Source organism: Symphalangus syndactylus, chromosome 12 (assembly GCF_028878055.3).
Source record: "Symphalangus syndactylus isolate Jambi chromosome 12, NHGRI_mSymSyn1-v2.1_pri, whole genome shotgun sequence".
In the NCBI taxonomy this organism is placed as follows: domain Eukaryota; kingdom Metazoa; phylum Chordata; class Mammalia; order Primates; family Hylobatidae; genus Symphalangus; species Symphalangus syndactylus.
The window spans coordinates 133,211,800-133,231,627 of NC_072441.2; the positions used below are offsets into that span (position 1 = coordinate 133,211,800).

Below are 19,828 nucleotides of genomic sequence, written 5' to 3' on the forward strand. Positions count from 1 at the left end.
ATGGCCACCACCAGCCCTGCTGGTGCATGAGGAGGGAAGAGACTCCACTCAGAAGATGGCCAGGGATGTAGTCTTCTTGCCCACTCCTATGTGGCTCTAGCACCAACTTAAGTGGGGAAAAAGTTTCACAGATATAGCCACAAACAGAGCTGGTTAAACGGAATTCCATTTAGCACTCACATCTGCTGTTTACCCCATGTTGCTCACTTGAAGAAAGCAGCAAGCATTTGACCACTTCAAGTCTTCTTCCTTTTTTTTTTTTTTTTTTTTGAGATGAAATCTTGCTCTGTCGCCCAGTCTGGAGTGCAGTGGCACGATCTCGGCTCACTGCAACCTCTGCCTCCCAGGTTTAAGCAATTCTCTGCCTCAGCCTCCCGAGTAGCTTGGATTACAGGCGCATGCCACCGCACCTGGCTACTTTTTCGTATTTTTAGAAAAGACAGGGTTTCACCATCTTGGCCAGGCTGGTCTTGAACTCCTGACCTTGTGATCCACCCACCTCAGCCTCCCAAACTGCTTGGATTACAGGTGTGAGCCACCTCGCCCGGCCGTCTTATTTCATTTTTAAACTACCTTCACTATATAGCTCCTAGACCAGTCTGTGCTTTTTGTATGGTAAAACTGAAATAACCATCAGTTAACCTTTTTTACAAACTAACTCAGAAGAAAAAACAAATTCAGAAAAGAAAACTAATTTTGTCAACACACACACACAAATCAGACACTTTCCCAGCAATTGTGACTGTAATCCCATCCACTTGACCATTTGGAAGAAATAGAACCAAGTAGTAATTATAGAACCAGAGAAATCATTCAATTTTATCAATTCATCTCCCCAAGATTCAATCATAAATGCTAGGTTATAAGCCTCTCCCATAATACAGTCTTCTGAATCATCTTTTAAAAATAAACTTTTGGCGGCCAGGCGTGGTGGCTCACGCCTGTAATCCAGCACTTTGGGAAGCCGAGGTGGGCGGATCACGCAGTCAAGAGTTCAAGACCAGCCTGGCCAAGATGGTGAAACCCTGTCTCTACTAAAAATACAAAAAAATTAGCCAGGTGTGGTGGCAGGCGCCTATAATCCCAGCTACTCAGGAGGCTGAGGCAGAGAACTGCTTGAACCCAGGAGGCGGAGGTTGCAGTGAGCCGAGATCATGCCACCGCACCCCAGCCTGGGAGACAGAGCAAGACTCTGCCTCAGAAAATAAAAAATAAAAATAAATAAAAATAAACTTTTATTTTGGAATAGTTTTTAGATTTATGGAAAAATTGCCAAGATAGTAGAAGAGGGTTTCCATATACTGTTCATCCAGTTGTCTCTATTATTAATATATTAGTAATATGGTAAATTTATCACAACTAATGAACCAATATTGATACATTATTAACTATATTTAGATTTCGTTAGTTTTTTCCTAATATCCTTGTCCTGTTCCAGCATCTCCAAATTAACTTTTTAAAATCATAAACTAAATTTTTTAATTATAGAAATAATACATCACAGGTTAACTTTTCAAATACTGCAGAAGAGCATACAAGAAAAAGTATTACTCGCTTCTTCCTACCTAGTCATACTTCCCAGGGGAAACTAGCATTAACAGTTTCATATGTATCCCTCTGACATTTTATATGCATATATAAAGATAGACATGAATGTATCTTTTTTTCTATGAGGTTTTTTTTCTCTGTATCTTGTTTTACATATAAGCACTTATGGCTCTAACTCATTTTTTTTAACCACTATGTAGTATTCTATAACATTGATATATCATTATTTATTTTACCAATCCCCTATCAATGTACACTTAGATTGTTTCTGTTTTTTTTTTTTTTGCAAACAACATTATAAAGAACATACATCTTTAAGTACTTAACCCAATATATGCAGGATAAATTCTTAAGTTGAATCCCATCAAAGGATATTTGTATTTAAATTTTTCACAGACAGACATTGCTGAAAGGCCCTCCAAAGAGACTCTGCTGCTGCCTTATAGGCCTACCAACCACACATCCCCGCCCTGTTTCCCCACTCCTTCATCAACAACTGTAGGCCATCAAACAAATTACTCACAATTCCTTGAAATGCTTCACATTTTCCATCTTCCCACCTCCATCTTCAAGTTTTCCCTCCTTCTTTTTAGCTCTCTGGATACTTTTGGTTTTCTTCCCACCTTCCCTGTGAAGGTTGTCCTGTACTTTTCTTTTTCTACACTTACACTCCTGACTCCCCTCCTCACTTCTCTAATATCATTCTTCGTGCTCACAAAAGTCCCTTACGGTTTCTCTGCAGCTCAGCATGATTAAATAAAGAACAGACACTTCCTCTGCTCTCCCAGCCTGCTGTCCCTCCTGAACCAAGAGAGAATGTTAATAGGGACACCTGAAAATCCTTAATCTGGGTCAGAATATTAGAAGGAATATATTTAACTTGGTGTAATGCTAGGAGAAAACATCTGGAAGAATTTGCATTGTTTCCTTTGTTAAAATCTTATCTGTTTTTTTTTTTCTACATTCCACACCTGGATAGGATTCCTCTCTTTAAAACAATTGCTCAAAATTGTTATTCATTACTCCCCCCAGCTTTTTTTTTAAGCTAGTGTTGGAGTGGAGGCAAAAGTAAAGGTGGAAGGAAAGAAAAAAACATCCACAAGTGGCAGACTGAAGAGTAGGAAGAGGTGAGGAGGCAAAAGACAATTTTGAGGAAAATGTCAACCTCTTAAGTCCTCTAAGAAGAGTTCTTTACTTAATTTCATCACCACTTCCTTCATTCAAAAGCTCTAAAAACAGAATCGGGGCAGGAGTGGGTTGGAGGGTGGGGCACAGTGGAAGGGGGAGTGAAAGTATCCAATTCCTCCAACTGCAACTTTCCCCAACCCCAACTTCTTATCCAGCAAAGCTCTATCCACCACCAAGAATCAGCTTAATAGAATAAACCACTTAGGGCTAAGACTCAGAGGAAGTCAAAGACCCCACAATCTCCTTGCCTATTAAGCCTCTTAGAAGTTAGAATGCTGCTAAAGAAAAGTGATATTATGGCCGAGCTACTTAGAACACAAGGATGCGAAGTTGGAAAGAGGGAGGCCAGTTTGGGGGTTTATGAGCATCCATCGTTAACTAAAGATGATGGGGCGGGGTGGGATAGTGGAGGGGGAGCGAAAGCAGCCAGCCGTGAGAACAGTGCTTGGAAGTCTTCAAGTTGAGATTTAGGAGAAGTGTATTTGTAGAATGTACAAATGTGATGAGCTCTAAATAGAGCAAACGCAATTTTTTCCCCTTAAAAAGGAAAACACAGTCTTAAGCATTATGTAAGTAATTAGAAAATTGGAAAAATAAAGCAGCCTGCAATGGTTCCTTCCCAGTTCAAATTTCCCAGTGATTCTAGGCATTCTATCACCTCCCCATCCTCTCCTCAAAATAGCTGATGAAGAGTAAATGGTCCACAGACTTGCTATCTGAGTTGGCTGACCAGGCAGAGGCATAGAACAAGAGTCATCAAGCCCTTTACTAAACCCAGAAAAAAGTCCTTCTGGCTTACTGTCCTTCCTCAGGTAGGAGTTTAGTGTAGAATTCTAGTTATTTCCACTCTGTGGCTTTTCAGGTATTTTAAAAAGGTGGTCATTGGGTGAGTGCTAAACTCATCCTTGCTCCAGCCCCCATATAACTGAAGCCAAGAAGGAAAGACAACATTATAGGTACCAACTCCTGAATATCAATTGGAAGATTTTTCAGCCGTAGGAAGACTTGTCATAAACTGCACAAACTTACAAGAGTTCAGGGCTTGCTGGAGTCACTGTCCCCATAATCCAATTAGGAGTAGAGGTAAGAGTTGGAGGAGCCTGGTTTAAGAGACTTCAGATCTGTGCCCAACCCCTTATCATATTAATTATAGCTAACATTTATTGAAGGCATACTTTGTGCCAGGCACTGTTCCTAGGACTTTATTTGTATTTTCTATTAACTCACTTAATCCTTATAACACCACTAAGAGATTGATACTAGTGTTCATCCCACTTTATCCTGAGGAAATGGAGGCACAGAAAGAGTAGGTGCATCTGTCTTGTCTCACAGATTTAGCTCTTCTTAAACTACTATGTCTGTAAAGCACATTGGGTGTTAGCAGATACTAAATCATCTTCTCTCATCCCACCAAAGGGTATGTCTGACAAACTTTTTTCTTAGATCATAACTAGCAAGTTCCAGGCAACGCACTGGGTACTAGGAAGAGAGATCTTAGAATAAGACACAGTTCCTACCTCAAGGAACTCACAGTGCAGGGAGGGTGAAAAGGGCTTGTGAGTGGGCCAAAATAAATTGTGCCTAAGCGCTGCCACACTGCAAAAGGCTCCTATCAATTTTTCGAGTATGGAGACAGCCTGACATACATATATGAAGTGCTCAGAACAGTGTCTGGCACACAGTGAACAAATACAAGTATTATTCTTGTTACCTCGTGAATCTGACCCATAGATCTCCCTCTCCTGGAGTGTCCTTCCTTCTCATTGACTCTGGAGTCAGAATGCCTGGATCTGAACCTCTTCTCTCACACCTGCTTGTGTGACAATGGGCATATTGCTTAAACACTGTGCATCAGTTTCCTTATCTGTAAAATGGAGATAAACAGCACCTATCTCATAGGGATTTTATGAGGATTAAATCAATTATTACCTGTAAAGCACTCAGAATAGTGCCTGACACATAGAAAGTGCTCGAAGTGTCAGCTATTATTATTAGGAGTGATACTATGTTCTTCTCTTTGCTTGCAGTCATTTCACTTGCAACAAAAAGACTGAATTTAAATGCATCTGGCTTGGTTAGTTTAAGGAGGATAGGAAGTCTCTGAGACTAAATGGGAGGAGAACAGGACCCCTGGGAACTTGGAGGAATAACCCTGGAACTTGTTAATTAAGATCTTGTTAATGAATCTGCTTGTTAACGGTCTATTAAATAATCACACAATGAAATTTACCGCACAAGTAAAGTCTTTTTCTTTCTGTCTTTTTTTTTTTTTTTTGAGACAGAGTCTTGCTGTGTCACCCAGGCTGGAGTGCAGTGGCACAATCTTGGCCCACTGCAACCTCTGTCTCTCGAGTTCAAGCAATTCTCCTGCCTTAGCCTCCCAGGTAGCTGGGATTACAGGCGTGTACCACCATGCCCGACTAATTTTTGTATTTTTAGTAGAGATGGGGTTTTGCCATGTTGCCCAGGCTGGTCTCGAACTCCTGACCTCAGGTGATCTGCCTGCGTCAGCCTCCCAAAGTGCTGGGATTACAGGAGTGAGCCACCACACCTGGCCTAGTAAAGCCTTTTTCAAATTCTTGCTCTTTCCAATCCTCCTGGCCCAGCTTTAACTTCTAAAGATCTTGCCTAAGGGGCAAGCCCTTCCAAATCTGACAGGGACCTCTTCATCTTGTCATACTGGCTGATAGAGCATGGCTATTCTTGCAGCCTAGGAAAGGTCTCCAGGGCAGAAAGCCCTCTTCGACTTGATTCTGCCTATCATTCCTCAGGCCAAAGCACTGTGCCTCTGAGCCAAAACATCTCCCTCCACAAAATAGGAATAGAGTCACTGGCCCTGGAAATGGAAAAATAAAGATGTTCCGAGCTTTGCTGAGAAGAAAGGCAAAGGGTAAACTTCTTTCAGTGGGGATTTAGAAAATAAAATTTCAGCTGAGATGTCACAGATCTGTATAGAAAACGGCCTGCCAACTTACATTCACAAAAAGTCTACAAGAATTGGGTAACTTTTGCCCCAAAACACCTAGAAAAATAGTGCTGCAGCCGGTCTCAGGGAATGCAGACTGTCTTCTGCAGCTCAGCTTCAAGGATGGAATGGCATGTCAGAGGGCTCCCTCTAGGTTGAACACTCAGGCATTTCGTAAACTATTTTAGCCCCCAAAGACCATTTTGCTCTTGAGACAGACGTAGATAGACATCTTGCATGTACCTATGTGTATGTGAGGGTATGGCATTTATACGGTTACTTTAAGATTACAAAACACATCTGGATTATCTATTTACTCAGCAACCCTGTAGGGTAGGGCGGGGATTATCTGCCATCTCCCATTTTATATATGAGGAGCTGGGGCTCAGAGAAACAGAGACTTACCCAGCGTCACACGGCTAGTAAATGACAGGCCCAGAGCTTCTGACTGTGCTGTTGCCCTATCGCTGAACATTTCCTCTATTTCTGGTCACCACCTCCCACTTGTAAACATGCCAGGAGGTGCCCAGTGTTGTGGTGGATCCTGTGTGGCCCTTCAGACTATGTCCAAGTGAGTAGAGCCAGCTGGCAACTCTGCAAACTCAGCAGAAGAAACAGTGATCCTGGGTTCATTTACTTTAACAACAAATATTTACCAAGCTAGGCACTACATGAGGGGACACGCTAGATGGAGTCACATAAGGAGACAGACATAGGCCCTTGGGAGAGGCACAATTAAGCAAATAATTACAATTTAATGTGATGAGCGTTTTTAAAGAGGGAATTATGTTGGGGGAAAAATACCATCCCCAACTCCATAAGCAAACTTGACAAGAGCATCCCCTACTGCACAGGTACCTAAAACCCCCTGAAACTCTCAGAGCAAGCCCCTAGTCACGGCTCACTGAACCTTCTACCTGGTGGCAGCTGCACCCTGGAAGGGTTAAAGCTTAAAGCAGAAAGCCAATCTGCAGGTGTTGGTGACTGATTCTGACACTGAGAGATTCCTCTAACCCTCCATCTTTTATTTCTTTACAAATGAACATTTGAAAGCTCAAGGGCTGCGGAAGAGGAGAGAGGAGGCTGGCAAAGCACACACACCAAACCCTCTCCAGCCCCTTCTTGGCAGAGCAACAGCAGTGAGAAGATAAGCTGGTTGGAGCCCACGGGGCACCGCAGCGCACACCAGCCTCCCTCACATCTGGCCAAGCACCTCCAGACCCTCCACTGGGCCACCTCATCATTATAATATTGCACCAAGAAGGGAAGGCCTGGGCACATATGGTCTCTTGATCAGCAATAAGACAGGCAGAGGGAGGCAATCCAAGGAGGAGCAGTGGCAGAGAGCGAGCCGGGACAGATGGACAGATCCTCCCCAAGACAGCAGACTGGATGAGGAAGGTACTGTCTGTGAGCAGATCGCGGGTCTTCACCCTTCCCCTGCCTGCCCAGACTCCTCAGTGGGTTTCCATCCTCTTCCTTTCCTCTCCACCAGTCCTCACTCCCCTTTCTGCAAGGCCAAACACCTCAGTGAAACCTTCCCCCGAGACTTTCACCCTAGATGAGTGATTCCTAAACCTTAAGGAGCACAGGAATCACCTAGGATGGCTGCTTGCTAAATACACAGTTTCTAAGCTGCATTCCTTGTGATTCTGAATATGAAGTCTAGTGTGGGCCCTGGGAATCTGCATTATAAATAATATTCTTCACCCCACCCCCATCCCTGTCCCCATCGTCCACTACCACCAGCACAAGTGATCTAAAGCAGGCAGTCCTTAGATCACATTTTGAGAAAGCCAGCCTCAGGGATGACTCTCTCTCTCTTGAAATCCTAGTGCCCTTACTGTCTGTTATTTTACATTATCATTTCTTTTTCACATATACAGTTTAGCTACTCACCTTAACCATAAGGCTGTCAAGAAGAGGAAGTATTATCTCCTACTTCTTTGATTCCCTTGCAAACAGCACCGAGCACAACGCTCTACACACAGGAGCTCAGGAAATGTTTGTGGATGTAGAGCGACGATGAAGATAAGAGGCCAGGGAAGGAAAACCACAGCGGGGATGGTGGAGTACAGAGGCCCCGGCTGGAAGGAACTGTTTTTAGCATGCCGACGTGTGCCAGGCTGGAACAACGGTTTGCTTCGCCTTCTTTTTTTCCTTCTTCAATACTCTTGGCACTACATGGCTAACCTCCCTCGTGAAAGTCAAGCCTGAGCAATGCACCTCCCAGAGGAAACCTTGCCAAGAAACTCTGCCAAGAATCCCGGGTGCTATGTGGCTTAGTTTAACAGCCAAGCGAGTACTCTAGGCCCTGAGACCTGTCACGTTTCCGGGTAGGGCAAAGGATAGAGCTAAGCCTGAACTTTAGTAAAAAGATGAGGACCCTTAATCTACCTCACTAAACATCAGCAGGGCAATGGCCCTCCTTCATTCAGCAAACATTTCCTGAGTAGCTACTTTGTGCCAAGCATGGTTCTGGGTGCTCATGGGTCCTCTGGTGGTTAAGATAGCACATGTTATCAGAAAGCATTTTCTAGTGACATATCTTTAGAAAGTAACTTTAAAAGCAGGACCCTAGATGATGATGAGCCTTAGAGCCACATAAGCACCAAATGGATATTCTCAAGAATGCCTGGTTATAGGATGAAGTGCTATAGACATCCAACGTCAGGTCTCAGGCCCTGGCAGGGAACAATTCTATTCTCACTTCACTGTGAGCAATCCTTGGCAGTTCTGGAGTTCTTTCTTCCACTCTCAGATACTACAGTTTGTCCAAAAAAGCAAACTGCTACCCCTAGCTCCTTTGAATAAATAACTCCTTCTTGATTTTCAGATATCAGCGTAAAGGTCACTTGCTCCAGAAAGCTATCCCTGACTCTTAGACAAGATTAGATGCTCCAACTTCTAAGTCTCATGGCATGTTATATTTCCCCTATGACAGTACTTTTCGCAGCATCCTGCAATTGCTAACTAAACTTTGAAGTCCAGTAAGGCAGGGGCTATAATCTATCTTGCACATCAGTCTATTCCCAGTACCTCACATGGTGCCTGGAACAATGTAGGTACGCAGTAAATACAGCTGAATGATTAAATGAACTAATGAGTGCATCACATTTGACCAATGATATGGCAACTGAGTCATGTCTCACATACTCTGCGACAGTTTTATCCACTGCCACCAACAAACAGCTAAGATGAAGCAGTACTATTCCTTCTATGGGACCAGTATCTTATGGAGGTAAAACTGGGGCTCACAGCAGCACCCCAGTACAGACTCCAGGAGGCACTTCCCACGATCAAAGATGGATTCAATACTACAGTCAATATAATGTCATCAAGAGCCTGAGAGCTATTCTGGCCATGAGCCACAGACTTGAGTTTCTTACATGTCCCTCAACTTCTCATAGGCTCAGCTTTCTCAGGAAGAGGACAGTGGGTACTTTAGCAGCAGGTACTCTCTTTAAATAAAGAAGAAATGACAATAAAAATCTCCCCACACCATGATGGTAAGTTAGAAGAAGGAGGCAGCATTTGCAATGAAGCATCTCTGTGGTTAGGGAAGGGTTAAACCCATGTCTGGGTTCTTTTCCCCGTAAATCAGCCTTGACTGCTGCTCAGTCTGAATGAAGCCCCACCAGGTTGGCCTGTCAGGAAGGAAGCCCATGCGTCCAGACTTTTGTTGTTCTAAGGATTTTTTTTTTTTTTTTATTTTACTGCTCAGGAAGGAAGCTGAAGCCTAGGCCCTAACTGCAGTCCTGCTGATTCCTCAGCCGAGCATGCGCCACTGCCCTTACTGCTCCAGCTACCTCTCAGGCTCCGCTCCTTTTCTAGAATTCCTTCTGAACCATGATTTTGGCATTTGGACCTAAATCCCAGACTTTCCCCTTCTTTAAGAACCAAAAATTAAGAACATTCAGCATTTCCCTTCCTAGCTAGTACACACCTTTGTGACTATATGTGGGAAGGGCTGAGGACAGAGAGGGAGGAGAACTGGGTGCTCCATGACCTTCAGAGACACTTCACTTCCAAAGGTGAGCTGAACCCTTCCTTTAAATGGAGCCATGAAGGAGTTGATAGAGACTGAGGTATCAGATGATTGGCTGCCAACAGCTATTTCTGCTACAAACATATGTGGGCATGAGGCTCTTCAAATATGAGCTACTCTATTTAAATAACAGACTCAAATCCGAGGTCCTCAGGCACAGGGTCAGTCTTCCCCACTCCCATCCTCCTACTCCCCACCTCTCCCACTGACATGCAGAGTCATTCTCTGGTATTCCCAAGTCCCATGGGGCTTTTTTTCTACAAAGAGAAAAACACTGAGTTTATTTGTGCGTTCAGGGTAATGGACAGCCCTCTTTTACTCCTAGGAGAATGCACACAGACACCATGCCCCGCCCAACCCTGCCCTCCCCTTCCCCCTGCTAATCCCTCCCCAGGCAGCCCCCCCCATCTCAGTCCTGCTGCTGTATTTCTCTTCTGACCTACAAGGCCCCTTCAAGCCCCGTCCTAAGCCTCCCCCAAGCAGAGACAATCCATCATGCTGTGGGACTGTGACACACACAGATGGGGGAAGGTTCACAGATTTGTCTCACATAGGCAAGAGGGTAAAAGTGTCTGTATAACTTAAAATCTAAGGACACACGAGAAACCCAGGGATTGTGAATTCTAATACTAGTCAAATACTATTACAGCAAATCTCATTACATGTAGTCCAAATCTGTATCACACACAAATTCTAATAACCCATTGATTTCAAACAATATCCAGTAACATAAAATTTCAGAATAAGAAAATACCATGAGATTTGGCTTTTTTAACCCGGGCCACTGCCTAGATATCCAACCCTAGTCAAACCCTCTCCCGACTCCCAGACTCAGTTTCTCTAACTCGACTATGGGAGAAAGAGGTCAGGAGGACACCAGGGCTAATCCTGGTGGATGGATAATAATGAAGGGAGGAGAAGCAGCTGGTCATCACAGAAAAGGGCTTTCGAGCCTTTCTCCCTCCCTCTTTCCACATTGCCATAAGGCATGAGTGTGTGAAAGGACCCTACATACATTGCTAGTTGTTAATGACCCTGTGTTTGGCTACATCAGTGCTTCTAACAAGGAAGGTTTTACCACCAGATTGTCCTTGAAATAATAACAGTAACTAAGTATTGAACACTTAGTATGTGTGAGAAACTGTTCTAAGCATTATCTGTGTATTTAATCTCATTCAGTCCTTCCCAACAACCCTTTAAGTCTGTATAATTCCCATTCTGCAGGCAAGAATACTGAGGCCCAGAGAGATTAGGTAACCTTCCCAGTATCAGAAAGCAAGTAAGCTAACAGGTCAGGATTTAACTCCAGAGGCCAAACTCATAATGACTATGTTATATTGCCTCCCCACCTTTGATCTGAAACACCTTCAAGTTGAGGCTCAAAGGGGGCAAATATAGCTTTTATTCCTCTAACAGGTATTTATTATGCTAGGCCACTCTGACTTGCTTTAAATCAAACCCCCAGAAGCAAGGTCAAATGAGAGCAATATAGGATTAGCTGGCACCTAAATGGGAATCATATACCTGAAAATAAAGCGAAGGTCTCTCCAGGGCTGGCCCTTGCCTCCTCCCTACAGCTTTCTGTCTCTGCTGCACTAAGATGGACGTAAAGCCGTAAGTCTAGCCTGAATTTCAGTGGAAAAAGACAACTCTTGCCTGGTAAGTCACACTCAAACTTACTGGGCTTGATTTCTCATAAGACTGTACCAAAAGGTTCCTTCTTCACTCACATAGCTCCAGATTTTCCTAAAGCTTCAGATCCGTTAACAGAATGTACTGAACACAGCACCATGTCTCCCCAGCAAAAACACAACTTTCATTTCATCTAGGTCATCTTCAACCAGAACGCATTCCACAGAGAAAACTGACAGCCACATATCTGAATTGCCAGATGTTTACATGTGTCTACAAAACCTCCACATCACTTGACTGTTTTCAACTTCGGCCAGGATCTAGATAGAAACTTTTTTCTAAAATACACACCGAAAGCAGATCCGTATGTGTGGACTCCATGATAGGGGATGTAGTGCTGTGGGAAAACATTTAGAAAGGGGAGAGGCTCCAATCTTAGGTTTCTAAGGGTTAGGAGAAAAAAGTAGATTTAAATTTTTGTTAAGTTATAAATGATTTTGTATTAATAGTACCCCAAGTAATAAAGTAAGTCTATATTTGAGAAACGTGATTTCACAAATTCTTGGAAAATTCCCTCCCTACCTTCGTCATCATGAAACCTCAAGGCATAAATAAGTTCTTCCTTTCTTTCCTCAAACCTCTATGCCTTTGGGATAGCATACATAGTCTTACAGATATGTAAGACTGTTCTGTGCAATGCTGATGATGAAAACTTAAAGTAAAAACTAGATTATAATTGCCACCATTAAGGTATTCAATATGCAATGAACACTAAACCCTTTTATATGATTGGTACCAGACAAAAAATAATAATTTTTTAAACACTAAAACTAAAGTAGTGTGATTAAGATAACAGAAAAGTCCAATCCATTGGGTAAGGCTGGAAGATGATAAATTCCTTCTGTTTACTTAGCATCTACCAGGTGTTCTGATTCATACCACAGCCTATCATTTCTCCAGGCTCAATATATAGTCCCTATCCAGGATCTTTTCCTGGAAAAGGTGTAAGAAAGTTATTTCGCAGAAAATTCTCCTTCTTGCTGCAAAGAAAGAGATACTTACAAATTCCTACCCTGTAGCACACATGTGAAGTTACAAAGGATAACAACACATTCTGTTCAACCATACATGCCACAATTTAAATGATACTTAAAAAAATTTTTAAAGGCATTTTAGCTGATATATAGCAATAAATTACCCTTAAGTCTGCAGTTCATCTCTCTTTAAGACGGGATAAAATGGCGCTGGGAAATGCTGTTAAACTCTCACGAGCAAATATGCAAGTCCAAACAATATTGCTATTTTGGTGTTTAAAAATCCTGTGGATTTTACAATGAAATGTACCATCACTCCAAATCTCAAGTATTTATAAAGAGCACGTCCCAACGTGTGCTTTGATATTTATTAACCACATGGATGTGGTTAATGAGTTAAAAATAAGAAAAACTATTATAAAAATATAACTCCATTAAATATGTTGTCACTCCAAATCTCAATTATTTACAAAGAACACATTTCAATGTGTGCCAATATTTATTAACCAGATGGATGTAGTTAATAAGGGTTAAAAATAAGAAAACCAATATAAAAATATAATTCTATTTTTCAGTTTCCTCTTCCCTGCCTAATGAGGAAAGGGGGTGGGGAGGGACAGCAACTTTTGTTATTTGGATACAATGCGTGTTTTTTTTTTTTGTTTTCAAACAAAAAGGGGCCACCAAATAATCAACCTGGGGCCGCTGACCGGAAGGCAGCCCCGGAAAACTTCCCGTGGGAAGAGTTCCAGAAATTGCCCGGACTTTAACGAGCCCCGCTGTGCTGGCTGCGAGCCTCAGAGGCCACCGCGACTCGCCTTGCCCGAATGCCAGCAATCCCGCCGAAGGACGGAGCCCTGGACTTGGGAAACATTCCCCGGAACATTTTTAAAGATTTGAAAAGCAGGAAAGGAAAAACATTTCAAGCCGAAAGGAGAAGCCTCAGAGCCCTGGGGGCACCAAGGGGCCAGCGAGGTCCCCAGGCGCTGTACACACGTCCAACCTCCCTCCTCCACGCGCCCTGCTCCCCCACCCTCCTCCCATCCCTCCTCCCCCAGGCAGAACCCTCCCTGCACAGTGGCCATCCCCACACCCGCGCTGTGTCCCCCTCCCGCCCCGTGCACCCACTAGCGCCTCCCGCGCGCTCCCATGCACCGTGACGTCGCGTGGGCGCCCCCCCCTTATCCCTCACCCCGGTCCCCACTCTCTTCTGCTCAGACGGTGTAGAGGACACCAATCGGGGACTGGGTTCTTAGTGCGACTTGGGGGCGCAGGGACGTGGAGGGCAAGGCGGGGCAGGGCGGGGGGCGCGCCGGGCCCTCGTGTGTGTGGCCGCGGGCTGGGCGCTCCCGGCCCTCGAGGCGGCGCGCAGAGTCCTCCCGCGGCCTCCAAGTGCTGCAGAGCGACGGCGAGATCACCAACATTTCTGAAATCACTTGCAAGCCGCCTCGGTGGCGGAGGCTGGGGGGTCCCTTGCAAGTGAGCGAACTGGGCCCACTCCGTGGCCTGGCCTCCCCGGGGCCAGTTCTCGCGCCTCTCCGCGACCCCTCCCCCAGACGATCAATTACCAGCCACCCTTCTGCCGGGAGCGGCGAGGGGCTGGCGGGCGGCCGCGAGGAAACGGTAGCCCGGATCACTTCTGCATGACAATTGATGGGAGGGAGGGCGCGGGGCGAGGAGGGAGGACGGCTGCGGTGTCCGTTTTCTCATCATGGTAATTAGGCATTCCGGCCGTAAGAGGAGGCAGCCGCCGCACAGAGCGGCGCGGCGTGGAGCGAGGGCAGGGGAAGAGCGGGAGCACAACTAGAGCGAGCCCAGCCGCCGGGCGAGCTGCGCGCCGAGCCAAGCCAAGCCAGGCCAGATGGCTCTGCAGCCATCAGGGACTGCTCCCGTCCAGCCCGGCCCCACTTTAGCTGTGCAAACATTTCTTTATCCCAACAAGACAATTAAACCCAGCAGCATGAAAAAGGGTCTCCATGACTGTGTTGGGAGTGAACAACCAGAAACAACCACACACATCACAGGAGTTCTTGCCCCCGGGGAGTGGGGGAGAACCCGGGAGCAGCTGAGGGAGAGTCAGGCTAGGTCTGGGCAGTCAGGACAGAGGGAAGCATCTGACCCAGCTCTTCTGGCGATTTGCTGACCCTTTCCCAGTGGTCATCTGTCCCAGCTGCAACCCAGAGGTGCAGCCTGGCCACCTGGCATGCCCCAAACATTCTCCCCAGCAAGAGCAACTCTCCTAAAAGCCCAGTGTAGAGTACCTGCCCACCCCAGTCCCAGAGCCCTTGGAAAGTATCCCCCTCACCCCAGCCCTCCTCATTCCAGGCTGCCTTTGGCCTAGGTGGGCTCAGCTGATTTGATTGTTAGAACACAGGGTCTTCAATGATACATGCCTTTATAAAAGACACAGAGTACAAAATACCATCTCTTACTCAGGGCTTTTGGGACCCAAGAATGGCTGTTCAAGTACATCAAAGATGAGAGCAAAGCAGAACATCCAGGAGCTGCTGTGAGCCATCAGGTTTCCTGCCTACCTGTGACTCTACCCGACCACAGTGAAGGTCAAGGAAAGAGGGCAAAGCCAAGCCACTTATGGTCAGTGCCCAGAGTCCATCCCTGGGGTAAGCCAGAAGACAGGGCCAGTCGCCACTCCACGCGGGCAGTTCTGGGCCCTCTCGGCCCTGTGGTGCGCATGTATACTTCGTCAACTCCAATTTGGGCTGAGTGGATAGGCTGGCAGGCTGGCCAAAGACTGTGTCACACAGGCAGGAATCTGGGCACAGGGGCAGCCTGAAGAGGACCATCAGGAAATGCACATGACAGGAGCCAGAGTGCTAAGGGGGTAATAAATGTACAGATTCTAACACAAGACAGCAGACAATACTTATCTTCCCTTTTGTTGTAAAGTTTCCTTAATGAGGAAATGTTTATTTTAAAGGCCCTGGGAAACATCGCTGTAGACATTTCATATGTAAGGCACACGTGAACTATTTGTAATTGGTCCATAAATTTTAGCATTATTTCCCTGCACAATGAGCCTTGGGGACTGATTCAGGGAGTGACAATAAACAGGAGTTACCTCAGTCCCCTTCCTGGGGAATTATGCATCCTCCATGAATGGCTTCTCACAAAACACTTCTCCCATTTTCCAGGGCAAGTAAGTCAGTCCTGTAGAGTAAAGGCTGCTTGTTTTTCCATAGAGCACAACACCTCCCTCAGGAATCACCTGTGAAGCCAGGTGGATGGACAGGCAAGCAAACCAGAATCATCTATCAGGAAAGATGATGCTTGACCCAAATCACTATATTTCTGTCTATAAAAATTCATGTTTAATCACAAAAGAAATCCTGCCTACCAGTACCCAGATTTAAGGAAAGAACAAGTGTGCATTACACCATGTCTGCAGGCCTCTCTTTCCAGTGGGCTCACAAGTGGACGTATCTGCATATTGATGTAGTGTGTGAGCAGGGGGTGGCTGCAACAGTAAAAACTGTCAGTGTTTCCATTATACAACTGATTTCTTAATGACCTAAAACTCAGTCATAAAAACTTCTGCTCTAAGTAAAGGACACACACCCCCATTCTCACCTCCCACCCCCAACCACCAACAAAACTCTAAAGCTAAATGCTTACTTTGGAGTTTGACTGCTGCATTTAATTAAAACATTTAAAAAATATTTTATGAAAAGATATTTATACAAAGAGAACTGAAAAATGAGTCGACCATATCAGCAATTAACTCTAAATTTTAAGAATAAATATATATACATATATACGTGTGTGTGTGTACATATATCAACCATATATGGTTAATTTGGGCAATCTGGCGAAAGCACTGTATCCTATCACTCTGCTCGTCTGAACACTTTCTATCCTCTGTCTTTTCATATCCCCATCCGCCGCCACTGCCCCCTGCCCCTGAAGCTTTCTTTCCCTTTGGAAGCAGTCTTGTATACTGTCACTTGATTATCTGAGAAATATTACTTATTTCAAAACGGTTCTGTAGGGAGGACCTGAAAGGCATCTAGTGGGAATAATCAGGCCTTCTAACGGCCCTTAAATATGTATTTACATAAAACAGACCATAAATATTCCGACACACGTCGGCATATGACAGGAGCCAAGAAAGCTGCTGCAGACTTTGTCTTAGTGCCTCTTCAACCCTTCCTTACAGAAAAATAATTCTCCTGCCTTCCAAAAATTCACAATCAAAAGCACAAATGCCATCTAGTATGACCCAGTGAGGGATGTGCTAACCACCTAAGGTAAGGAAGGGAGGAAAGAGCACAAATCCAGGGTGACCACAGGGTAGCACAGCCTCCTTTTCACTTTGCACCTTTGTTTCTTATTAAAGATTAGTCACAAATGCAACTCTGGATAATAACGTGGGTGTACAAACACCCTCCCCTCACAGACACCCCTATAGGTTTTATGCTTGTGTACAAGAAAAAAAAGGAGAACACAAGGTACTCTGTAAGGGAAGAATATTTTAAATGAATAAAAGAGGAAAGGACTCCAATTTATGTAACACTGCATTGGAAATAAAGAAGTTTCCCCACCCTTCTGATCAGAATCTCATTAATTTCAAGGTCAGAATTCCATTTCACTTTGGGAGACAGACTCATTTAATTTTTCTCCACCCAGGCGTATTCCTGTGTGAGGGATCCATCTCCATGGCGGATGCCACCACCACACAATGCAAACCAGGCAAACAGAAGAGTTATGGCTTTGACACTCAGAGGGGAATGGATATCCACGTCTATGAGTTCTGACTTGACTAACAAGCTTCCTCCTGCTCTGGAGTCGGATACAGGTTTGGGCTAAAAAGACAGAAAAATGGAGACAAGCTGGATCTGTTAGGTAAGAAGAAAGAGATCTCAATCTCCAGATGTTACTTGGTGGCATATTAGTTATGAGAGGATTTCATTTTCAACTTGTATTTGGAGAAAAAAAGAGGCGGAATCTGTCACACCCTAACACAAGGCAGTTTTGGCTGGAGGTCACATTACAACTAGCCTTGATCACTTGCACATCACTGGACAAATGAAAACTAAAATAAAATCAAATCAAATGAACCAACACAGTGCCGATACCTGTTCAGCAGCTATATCCAAGAAGCAGGATCACAAGACACACAAGTCAACAGAAAGTGAAAAGGTGAAAGAGAACCAAAGCCAAAGTGAGAGGGCAACACTAGCAGTAGTGCTGTCAGCCAGCAGCCTTCTCCCTTAAGTGGGGAGGTCTCCGGCTTACAGACGCTGACATAAAAGACACACTTGCAACATATTTCAAAACCAAAGAGCGATGGATTTACAAGGCAGGTTGATTTTATGATGACTTTTATTGAAAAGGTACGCTGGGTTTAGGCAGATGCCTTTTAGCGCAGGAAAGTTAACACAGTGCCTAATTCAAGGAGACAGCCTGAGGAAGCAGTGGCGACAGGGGAGAGAGCTGCAATGTCTCTATTACTTTCCTCGGCATCATAAAGAGGAGGGAAAAAAATGGTATTCGTGTTGGTGGTTATAGAGAGGACGGGGGCACGAAAAAATAGAGAAAAGGGGAAGACAAACCTCAGATGTAGTTTTCTTAAGAAAATAAAATAAAGCAAATCTGAGAACAAAGGGTTGCGTGGAAAAAACACCCTCAGTTCATAAATTCTCACCAGGCTTGAAGAAAACTGCTCTGTCTACCCACAGCCCAAAAGCTTCAAAACACAATTATTTTCTGATTATATTAGAGCAAAAGATTGCAGGGTTCAGCACTCCTAGTCTACAAGTTCCAAATAAAGGTTTAGTTCTAGCTATGAGTAAGTGTAGCCAGAGCCCAACAAGGCACTTGGAGAACACGAGAAAAAGCTGTTTCATAAGCAGAAATTAATAATAGTTGTGAACATCAAATATGGAGCAGTCACACAGGTCAACCGTGTCTAGTCCTAAAAGTGAGCCCCAGGATAAGCATCCAGCAAACCTGTGAAATCCCAAGAGAAGTCGGCTTTCTAGCCTTGCGATCGCAAGGAAAACACAGCTGTTTGAAATGCTTTATGGTGATTGACGACACCTTTGTCCTTCTCTGAAAAATAGCCTGATATGGACAAGGGCTGAGAGTTGTGAAAATAGAATCACGTGGAGTCTGCTGGATGTGATACAATGGAAAAGCTAGAAAATAACACAGATCAGACAAACATAATGAGGACAGCAAAGAGAGGAGGAGTGGACATGTTTCTTTAGGCCCCCCAAATTCCCTAGGAGCCGACACTTCTTAATGAAATGACATTCACTCCAGTCATCGGTGGCACCCCTCTTCACTCGAGTCCTCAGAGAATAAGCCCACTAGGGCCCAAGAGAAAGGCTGTGCTGGGGCCAACTTGCCTCTGGCTACTTTCAGAAAAACATTTCAAGAACTATCAGTGCTCACTGATAAGAGACAAGCAAAGCTTAGCACTCCACAGCTAGTGAAAGGGACTTAGTTGGCCCTTCCCATTACTAGGAGCATGTAAAATGCCACCGACCTGTTGAACATCACGGTGAGGCAGGGCTTACTGGGGGTAAGGGAGGGCTCGAACCAACGTACTTACATCTGTCATTCCGATCCTCTGGGCTCGATGAGGCTTCCCGATCAGAAATGAGGCCAGAGACAGCAAAAATCTTCTTCCCAGTGTCATCAACCTTTAGTGAACCAGGGGAGCTAGATGGCAGCTGTGTCCCAAAGTCATATTCCTTGCCATCTGCATCTGAGAAGCGTAAGTGGGGAGACTCTGTGTCATGGCAGTTCTTAAGACGCTTGGCCGGCGTAAAGGCTGACTGATAGCTCTCCCGGTCCTCGGTGGAGGCAAAGGGCCGGAAAGCCCCCACACCACTATGATTCAGCATACTGATTGGGGTGCAATCTAGATTTGGGGGAGCAAATTGAGGGTGGAGGTGTAGTAGAGAAGGGGGGAAATCACGATTGGCAAAAGTGCCTGGCACCCCACCTTGCCGATGGTACATAGAGGCAAAGGTATAGGAACCGTTGGTGAAAGGAATATGCACGTCCTTGTCAACTGAGACAGGTACACCAAAGGGTCGGGGCTGCTGACAAGGGATGGAAGCATCACGGCTGGCCTCAGCCGTGGATGCCAGGACCATCAGTGCTGGGGATGCCAGAGGGTTGGGAAGGTAGGATGAGTTCTCCATCTTGAAGGCTGCCCGGTGTAAGTCCATCGGAGTCTCTTTCTGTGGCCGGCGTTACACAAGAAGCAGTCTTCCCTGGGAGGGAGGCCAAGCGGCACCTTGGGTCAGGGCAGGGAATATTACTGGGGAATCATTCCCTCCTAAGACCTGTAGAAACAGCAAAGAGAAAAAAAGAAGGGGGAGGAAAGTCAGGGGGAGGAAAAAAAGGGAAACCCCAAGTGATCGAAACACCATCCTTCTGGCT

The 19,828-nt window shown here is 45.0% G+C and overlaps 1 protein-coding gene across 6 annotated transcripts in view; it reads right to left on the reverse strand.

Moving 5' to 3' along the window:
* RNF220 (ring finger protein 220) overlaps positions 1–19,828 on the reverse strand; it is a 303,437-nt gene that overhangs the window by 226,897 nt on the left and 56,712 nt on the right. For all 6 annotated transcript variants that reach the window (XM_063627653.1, XM_063627652.1, XM_063627650.1 and 3 more), the window contains one exon: positions 18,990–19,731. In XM_063627653.1, coding sequence (XP_063483723.1) covers positions 18,990–19,614 — 625 coding nt within the window. In that variant the 5' untranslated portion in view covers positions 19,615–19,731. The remainder of the gene's footprint in view (positions 1–18,989; positions 19,732–19,828) is intronic.